This window comes from Gadus chalcogrammus, chromosome 20, assembly GCF_026213295.1.
Source record: "Gadus chalcogrammus isolate NIFS_2021 chromosome 20, NIFS_Gcha_1.0, whole genome shotgun sequence".
Taxonomy (NCBI): Eukaryota; Metazoa; Chordata; class Actinopteri; order Gadiformes; family Gadidae; genus Gadus; species Gadus chalcogrammus.
In genome coordinates this window covers 10573295-10583294 of record NC_079431.1, presented here as the reverse complement: position 1 = coordinate 10583294, position 10000 = coordinate 10573295, and the positions used below count along the sequence as shown (strand labels likewise).

Here is a 10000-nt window from a genome sequence, read left to right as displayed (position 1 = left end):
TGTGTGTGTGTGTGTGTGTGTGTGTGTGTGTGTGTGTGTGTGTGTGTGTGTGTGTGTGTGAGAGAGAGAGAGAGAGAGTGTGTATTTGTTGTAGCTTCAGTCACTTTGCCACTGCTCTATCAAAGGAGTCATTGAGAGCGAAGCGATGTGGTCCATTGGAAAGACTAATGAGTGTATAGGGGCAGCTGGGGGAAATGATCCGTCCCCACCTTTGGCCGAGGCAGGGGTCCGGCAGACCAGGGCCAAACACTAAGCACCCCAGATCGCAGCCACCCCACCAGGCTCATTTCAATACATGATGAGCATGGTCAGTCACCCACATAAGGGCGCACACGCACCAGTATGCAAATTAATGCAGGCACAGACTGAGCTTGGATACTGACACACGCGTCTGCATGACAGCAGGCACACATGTACACGCACGTACGCATTTAAGCACACACACACACACACTAGCTGCTCCCTAGTGCCATGTCCTTTGTTTCCAGCAGGGGGGTAGTGAGCCTGCACTTTTCTTGTTTCAAGGTTTCCACAAGGCTCAAACACAACGCACTCACACACGCATGCACCATGCAGAACCCGAAAGACACACACTGGCAAAACACGTGTTGCATATCAGACACGAGCCATGCCCATGGTCGAGGACAATGCGTGTAACCTTAGGGATTCAGAAGCACCTTGAGTCTTATCTGAAAAAAAAAAGGAAAGCTGCTTCTAATATATAATAGACCTGAGGCCTGAGGCCTGAACACAAAAGGAGTTGGACAAGGCTTTGCATCTAATGACAACAACATCCAGGCCAAACTGTTTCAGTCAAACTAAATGTTGATCTTAACTCTGAAAAAAACTGCCCAGCTAATTATTTCCATTGCATATTTATTTTCATAAGCAGCCTTTAATATATACCATTGAATATACATGTGTAGGTAATTAAGGAACTGACGAGTAAAGGTGAGGCCTTTTGCACCCGAATGCAGCCAAGAGGGTCGATTGGGAATAGAGCTGGAGTATGTTCCAGCTACCGAGAGAACGTTGATTGGTTTTAGCCCAGTGACCCTCATAATCCTCGGCAAATCCCCCCCCCCCTACGACCCCCTGCAGATGGCCTATCGAGCAGGAACTTGAGCTGAGGCCGCTGCCATTCACATGATCTTTTATCGCTGCTAGCATCTCACTTTAAAGGCGCACCCCACACGGCCGCACAGTATGCTCCGGCATACAGGCCGTTCACACAAATTCTGCCTGGATTTTAAAATGACGCTGAGGAGCGAATGACGAATGAGTCTGAATAGGTCAATGCTACTTATAAACCTATTGTTAACCCACCCACTGCACCCCCTTGGTGCCAACGACTCCATCTACAACTGGCAATTTCTGTGTGTTCTTGGCAATCAGATGTCACAATCAGATATCACTTCAACGCAATTTCATCTTTCAACCCATTTCAATTCCAACTGGCATTGGAGTGCGGCTCAAGCATTCAGATTCATATTGGATATTGCTCTCTGGGATTATAGAATTTAATAGAATGCTAATCTAGCGTGTCAGTTCCCCGTTGGGGGGAAACTCCCACTGTTTTTAAAAGACTTTAAAAACAGTTTGAACATCTGAGGATTGCAGGCCCTTGCGAAATCCCTTTATTGTTTAAAATCGCCCTAATGGTGAGGTACCTGGAGATTAGCCGCTCATGTCCCTCTCTTGTGCCCCTACGCTCCGCATGAACCATGTATCAGCACACATCGTGCTAAAGAGTCTCGTTGATGCCATAGCAGATAACTGGGAACATAACTCCATTGGTCGTTCTAACTACTTTCCAATGACATATCGGATGTTTGGAATTAGCCAAGTAGCCAACTGACTCGTGAGTCCTTATACAAAGTGATACTTTTTCGTTTCATTGCGTTTGCGCGAACAGAGCTAAGGGCCATGTATGGTGGCACTTGGCACACCGTCGGATACGAAGGACCAGTCGTTCCACAGCTGTCCTTTCTGCTGCTGCATGTTGATTTTACAGATGTTGATGAATAAAGCTAAATGTATGCTCAGGCCAACGCGCTTAAATCTGAATAGGACGATGCTGAAGGAAGACGCTTCCATTTCCCGGCCTTAAAGATGCAAATAAGAAGGCTATTCTGGAGTTCATCCCATCACAAATGCGCCTTGGGTGCATTTACACCTGGCTTCTTATGCATTTTCATATCCAACTGCCCTATACGCATGTTAATGGCAGGTATAAATGTGGTCTATGATAATATATTTAGTGCTCAGAACTGGCTGTACCATTTTGGAATGTGTTTGCTCTTTCCCTCTGGCCAGGGTTGGAAAACGCAGATTCTTCTGCAATTGTACGTGTGTGAGAGAGAGAGAGAGAGAGAGAGAGAGAGAGAGAGAGAGAGATAGAGAGAGAGAGAGAGACAGAGGGAGACAGAGAGAGTGAGAGAGTGAGAGAGAGGGAGAGAGAGACAGAGACAGACAGAGATAGAGACGAGAGACAGAGAAGAAAGACAGAGACGAGAGACAGTGACGAGAGACGAAGAGAGAGAGAGAGAGAGAGAGAGAGAGAGAGAGAGAGAGAGAGAGAGAGAGAGAGAGAGAGGCACTGAGGATTTGCCTGAGGGAGAGGGCCCCGAGATGAGGGGCCAACTCAATAATGCAAATATTCGCTGGTTAATGATCATAATACATAAATTAATAATGTGTGAGCAGTTGTGTCAGCCATTTTAAGAACTCCTAGTTATTTTCCTAGTTTCTGTAGAGCTCAACTTTAAAAACATTGTCTCTTTTAATTAATGTATGTGTCCTTTTGGGATATAAAATGTGACAGAATCTGCAGTGCATAAAATCCTTTTCACACTCTCTCAAACGCATGCATGATATGCATGCATTTTTGTTAAGCCATACAATTGACTTTTAACATTGCTTTAATGTATGTAGACAATGTTATAGAGTATATGTAAGGGATAATGCCCGACGAGGTGTCCATTATCAGGAATTAATGGACGACGTGGAGGCGTGAACCGTCCGACGCGAAGCGGAGGACGGTTGCCTCCGCGAAGTCCATTAATTCCTGATAATGGACACCTCGAAGGGCATTATCCCGCTTATACCACGGTCACTTACCAACGGTGACCAAATTAAGACCATTAATTTATATTTTCATGCGTTTTACAATCCGAATATAAAGTTTTCCACAAAACATACATTTGTTTGCCTGATTACGCCTGAGGGTCCGACTAATACCCGGAACCACCATTACACGCCCGTTGGGTTCTCATGCAACGGAAACGTTGTTCACTCCTCCAGTAATTAGGACGGGCCATAGCTACGACTTTAGAACGGGAGGTAGCGGGAGGTATTATAGTCCGCTCAGCTTTGTTTTGTTTCCCGTTGCTATGGTTACTACTATTTTAGAGACAATACGCCAGCTAGCACATTAATTGAGAACGGTAAACAGACAATTTGACGGAACTACTTGTCCAGGTGTCCGTATATCAGGAGTTAATGCACACCCTGCATCCAATCAGAATCGAGTATTCCCGCAGACCGTGGTATAAGTTTGTTTAACAAATTGATCAAGTTGAAACTATCGAAAGAAGGAAGATAGGGTCAAGTAAGCTTTGCTTAAAAACCACAGCATGCACACAACCTATCTTATTAGTCAAGCGTATAATTATCAACAATATCAATATAAAATATATGAACACCATTAGATTATTAACTTGACCATTTTAATTCTTGTTAATCTTGTGATCCATTCGTTTTTTCAGTTGTGTTTATTTTTCTTTTCTCTAATCATGTATCTTGGTGTTCATGACTTTCACACCTCCACATTGAATAAACACAATGTGGATTTAAATGCACCTAAGTATTAGAACACATTTCCTGAAACGTTCGAAGAGCGCTAGGAATGTACTGCCTTATTTTGAGAATGTATGTTGACTTAAAAGCTCCATACCACTTGCCTATTTCGACTATTTAATTTGAACTGTTGTTTACTTCTACCAGAGTATATTTGCCATTTGTATTGGCGACATCTTGCTTTGTTTAACAGCTCAGCAAAATAAAAAAGAAGTGGCATGCCTGAGGCTAAAGTTGGTGTAAATTTTAGAGCGAAATAGAATGGGAAAGATATAAGTACTTTGCTGAGGAAGGAAAGGAATTGGGGTCTGGGGTCACACCAAACGGCAAGGGCCAATATGGGAATCATTTTAAGATGGGCAGACTCAGAATCTGCAGCTCCCGTGGTACTGACGCGTACGGTGTGTGTGAGTGAAAGACGCTAATATTCTATACACGATCAACGATTGTAAATATAACTTCCCAATGAAACATGTCTTGACTCCCATTCACTGTTGCCACTGTACCGGTTTGTGGTCGCTGAAGGCCCCACAAGGTTTCGCACACAAAATGTTTGTAACAATAATTTTAGCTACTTTGTTAGAAAAACATCCGGAAGAACATCCTTTTTGAGCCCCATCAACGTTTTGAAGCTTGCCTGAGTGCTCATCATTTAGGAAAATGTGAACCTATGTTTAACATAATTTCAATCCATCCTTGTCATGCAATACTTTGTATAAAGAGCAGGCTTGGGAATGGAGAATGAAGTGGCCAGCCATTTTGGCAGCTGTTTGTCTAATATATATAATATATATACTCTTTGAACAACTTTAAATATTTGGTCAACTTATAGCGGAGAAATACAGTTACTTTGAAGCTAAATGCATCTGCTCCACTTTGAAGTGACTTATTTTTGTTTAAGAAAGTTCTAGAAGCCTATGGCCTTTGAAATGCATCCCAAACCCTCTGATGAATTCCTGAGAGTGTTGGTCCTTGGTCTGGTGTTTTTTAAGTCCCTGTGACCACGTCGTCACACACTTCCTATATGCAGACTAATTGCACCGGGAATACATTAAATTACGATGAATCCTCTGAGAATTCAGACTTTATTCCCCTTGCATAAGCACACAATTATTCACTATCTTTTTATGTAAGTTCAAGGCAAACTCTGCTTTCAAAGTCTCTTCTGCTACATAGATACACTACTGTTTATGTATCTTCAAGGTATGGAGGGTAACAATGTAAAGGATAATTAACATAAAGGGAAAACAAAACCAAAAGGACCTTTTTATGTTGTTGTGGGGATTTTGTGTTATTCCTTATCACAATAACTTTATGACGTGATTAGGCATGTCTAACGGCGCTCGTGTTTGTGTGTCCGCGTGCGTTTAGGTGGGTGCATTTGTGCCTTTGTGTGTGTGTCTGTGTGTGTGTGATCGTGTGTATGTGTGTTTGAGCGTGCACGCCTGCGTGCATGCATGCGTGCGTGCGTGCGTGCATGTGGGTGCGTATGTGGGTGTGTGTGTGTGTGTGTGTGTGTGTGTGTGCGTCTGTGCGCAGCGGCTACGAGACGGTTACGGTGCGTGCGGACTCACTGCACTCGTGCGGGCTGCGGTTGTTGCGGATGAGGAACTTCTGGTTGGGGGCGCGGAACAGGCTGGTCCAGTTGACGGTGTCGTAGTAGCAGAGCCGGCTGTTCTCGGCGATGTGGACGTTCCCGGCGCTGATCTCGTCCAGGGACTGGAGCTGCAGGGACGAGATGCCCTGTTGCTTCAACACCAGGAGGGAGATGCCACTGAAGAGAAGGGACCACATGGCGGAGTTAGGGAGAGGTGTGGCGAATGTAGCAAAATCCTTGCAGTCATTTTGCTTAAGTTCTGTCAATATAAAGATGCTCACAAGATATTAAATGCCCAAAACTCTAGTTATTTCCAGGAACGCAAGAATACTGAAATGGGGATACTCTGTAGGGCTTGGCTGGGTCATGCTGCTTTCCCTGTTTGATCAGGGGGGGGGGGGGGGGGGATTTAGGGTGCATTCATCAAAAAAAACGTATACATACACTCTCAATGGTATTTTGCAATCATGAATACAGATCTCAGGCTCGATATTTGTAGTCATGAATTCAGTTCTTAGGCTACATCTTTGCAGTCATGAATAAAAATGTTGTGCTAGGCCATAGTTACATTCTTACAATATCAAACTTGCTACTTGTAAGCAAGTTCTTCTAATAGGTGCCCGTTGGGGGAAGTGACAAGATTGAGGGAGGAACGTCATAAGAAAACATTTGGTGAGAACCAAGTAAAGAAACGGTGTGCTCCGTGGTGCTAACTTGGGTTCGGACACTTTTCCTCCCCTCCTCCTTTGCGGCTTTAGGAATTGTGTTTCTTGAGCACCGCTCAGCTCAGGTTTTTAGATTTTGTTGCTGTTGTTGCAGCCTCTTGAATCCAGACATGTGCCGGTGAACATAAACCAAACACACGCATGCATGCGCACACCACTACTTTAGTTTGATAGCACAAGGGATGCAATACCTACATTTTAACTGGAGGTTACCCTTTTAAGTGGAGATTTTTCTTATATTCATTTATTAGTCCAAGTTAAAAGGGTCATTTGACCAAAATTCTCACAAACCAACAATAAACAATAAATACAATTTTAGCTGCCAAATAGGGAGTGTACAAAGCATACACACTAACATACACACAAACACTCCTAAGGTTTATTATGTTTTTAGGTTGGAAGCAAATGGTCATAAAGGTACCTATAAAGAGCTCGCCCACCGATGGTCACAAGGTTGGAGAAGACACTTAAGTCTGTCATGTTGTCAGGCCAAGACTGGATGTTCAGAAACCCTGGGTGAACAAAGAGAGAGAGAGAGAGAGAGAGAGAGAGACACACACACACACACACACACACACACACACACACACACACACACACACACACACACACACACACACACACACACACACACACACACACACACACAGGTTATCGTGACATGGTCTTTATTAAAGCATCCTTGATTAGACGAGAAGAATAAAAAGCAGTAGTGGAAATAGACATCCCATCAAAAGTAATTGCACCATGTTCCAGCAGCACAAGCACTCAAACACATCACATCAAACTATCAAGGCATGGAATTCTTGCCTGGCAGATTAAGACATATATTCTCTTCTCCTTCAGCTTCCTATCAATCGTTGTCAGCACCTTCCTTGAAAATAGAATACTATAAATACAGATGTGTTCAATTTGCTATGTCGAAAATGCGACCACCTTTGCAATTAACGCGAGAACGTGTAGGATCTTTGCATTTATAAATTGCTCTTCATTTCCAGTATGTAAACTCAACAGGTTGTGATTTAACCTAAAACATGAGACCTTCCCTGACTTTCTCCGAAGTGTAGAACAGCCTCGGCTGGTTTCTATTCTATTTTAACCGGGAGGGTTTTGCCGGGGGAAAAGGAAGGAAGTTACGTCAAAGCGTGGATAATGGCATGCGAGCTGGAGCGAGCGGTGGAGGAAAATGAGAGCTGGACCTAGAGGTGGAGCTGGACTTGTTAAAGCTTCGCCTTTAACTAGTCCAATTAAAACGATTTTCGAGCGTTCTGATTGACTTGAAAAAAAAATAATATTATTTGCCAATCAGGGGCCGTATTCACAAAGCATTTTATCTTACCGCTAGGAGTGCTCCTAACTCGCGCTAAAACATTTTACATAGGAGTTTTTTCTTAAAAGTTATTCACAAAGCCGCTGAGACTTACTCTTACTAAGGATAAATCACAACGAGTGAACTAAGAGTGACGCGCCGTTGCTATGGATTACGTCAATTCTCGTGCACGAGTTTAGAAGCGGTCAGTTCGGTGATTGGTTGTTCAAACGAGCCCACTGAATCACCGAAAAACAAGGAAATAGCCTAGGCTAGAAATGAATTCCTATTAAGTAGTTATAGTGCAGTTAGCAGAATACACGCATGATGACAATTTTGTGCAGACCACGATAATGACGTTGTAGCCTGCACGTCCAAGAGAGAGAGAAAGCAAACAATAAAAATACGTAAAATTTAAAAGAAAATAAATGTTATGAACTACCTAACTGTTGACTGATTTGTGCCAAGGTGTTTACCTAAAATGTGTTTTCAAAGTGATCCCTAAATGCCTGTCCACTCGGTACCACGCGGCCAAATTCCTTGTCATGTTGATCGCCATCATCATCATCATCATCATCGTCTGGCTGTGGAATGTTCCTCCGCTTGCAGAGGTTGTGTAGAATGGCACATACAGTGATTACTGTGCTTGCCCTCTCTGGGGTGAGGCGTATTTCGCCGTGGAGGACATGAAACCGACGTTTCATCTGCCCAATTCCTCTCTCCACAACATTAAAGTATAACATGTAAGTGATTACGTCCTGAATGGATAGTCACTGTCACCCAGCAAGTGACACCTGGTACATCTCAAAAAGCTGCCTCAGACCGCACACCATTAAAATGCGCGAATCATGGGTAGCTGAAGCTCCAGGCCACTTTGCATCAACATCCAGTAGAATATGTTAAAATTTGCATCAAAAACAACCTGCGTGTTGATGGAATGCACTTTCTTCCTATTGACGAACACGTCCTCGTCTTTTGATGGCGCAATTATTTTTATGTGCGTCCCGTCAATAGCACCGACCACACCGGGCATACCTGCAAGTGCCATGAAGTTGGCTTTGATCCTGTGTAATTGTTGAATGTCCAAAGGAAAGTTTATGGCACGGCTGACTGATGGTTGCGATATTTTTAAATCGTCGGCATTGCAAAGTTGCATTTCCCCTGTTGCTAAATAACGTAGTGTGGCCAAACATTTTATTTCGGGACTAATCTGATTATTCCTGTTAGTCGGGGATGTTAATGCATCGCGCACTACTCCACAACAAGTTTAATACCCTAACATTTCGTCTCGCAGGCATTTTACGATTCTTTGTGAATAGGTCTTACTGAGTTAGGAGTCCTCTTGAGGACTTTTAAGCTCTCCTAGACTTAGGTGCTACTTTTAGGCCTAAAATACTTTGTGAATTGCTCTAAGTGAAAAAAGTTAGGAGTCCTAACTTTAAGAGTGACACGCCCATTTTTTTAGGAGTTACTCCTAAATTCGCCAGTTAGGACCTAGTTTTAGCCCTAAGATCCTTTGTGAATACGGCCCCAGATCCCTAACATTTTCGCCAATCAGATTCCTCGAAGAAATTACATTTTTTCATCAGACCAGTAATTGCTGAATCGTACACATAGTACCTTTAAAGCTAATGATTCAGGTAATAATCTGAATATCCACTGCATGATGCATTTCAATAGGTGTCTGGTCGCATGACGTCGAAACAGTGCTTTTCCCTTTGTCTCGCCACCTCATTTACACGTCGTCATATATTATGTGTTGAGATTAAGGGCTATACAAATAAAATTGCTTGACTATTGAGTGAGGATTAGTGTTTGCAATTATGTACCATTCCAATTTAATCAACCTTTTCCCCTGTCTTAAAATGACTGAAAGCAGGCGGTAACATCCACTTGTCCGTGCCGGCGAGCCAAACCCGACATCCCTTCATATAATATAATGCACGTTTCCTCTCCCCATCGTTTAAACCCTGCAACGTGTTAACGCATAGGTGGCTGGTACAAGGTATTGTCACTTCTCCCCAAGGAACCCTTACAGATGAAATCCTCTCCATCATCACTCCTCACACACATTTTTGTCCAGCGCCAACGAGCCGTTACTCAGACACGACATGGTGTGGAAGTGAGATACGCTCTGAATGTCGTTTCATGTTGAAGTATATATACTCCTGCATTATCAGCCCCCCTGCATGATGAATGGTGAAATGATGAATAGGCACATCCTGGACCGGACCTGTGATAATGTTTGATAAATCAATATTTTTGCAATTCCTTTATGTGCCCTGCCTCCCCCCCCCCCCCTACCCTTAAGCTATTGAATAATTGAGGAGATTAAATGAAGAGCTGTGAGGTGGTGTATATACGGCTCATTTAAGACTCTCAATAATAGATTTGGAAAGATGAAATATTCATCAGCGGGAGACTGAGGTTGGGGGATTACCACGGTTACAGACACAATTGGGACGAGAGAGAGAGAGAGAGAGAGAGAGAGAGAGAGAGAGAGAGAGAGAG

At 43.4% G+C, this 10000-nt stretch overlaps 1 protein-coding gene across 2 annotated transcripts in view; it reads right to left on the bottom strand.

Annotated features, from left to right (window-relative positions):
- The window catches only part of LOC130373856 (receptor tyrosine-protein kinase erbB-4-like), a 251261-nt gene that overhangs the window by 57942 nt on the left and 183319 nt on the right, over nucleotides 1–10000 (bottom strand). For both annotated transcript variants that reach the window (XM_056580505.1, XM_056580504.1), the window contains exons 11-12: nucleotides 6602–6692; nucleotides 5433–5632 (exon numbers count right to left, since the gene is read on the bottom strand). In XM_056580505.1, coding sequence (XP_056436480.1) covers nucleotides 5433–5632; nucleotides 6602–6692 — 291 coding nt within the window. The remainder of the gene's footprint in view (nucleotides 1–5432; nucleotides 5633–6601; nucleotides 6693–10000) is intronic.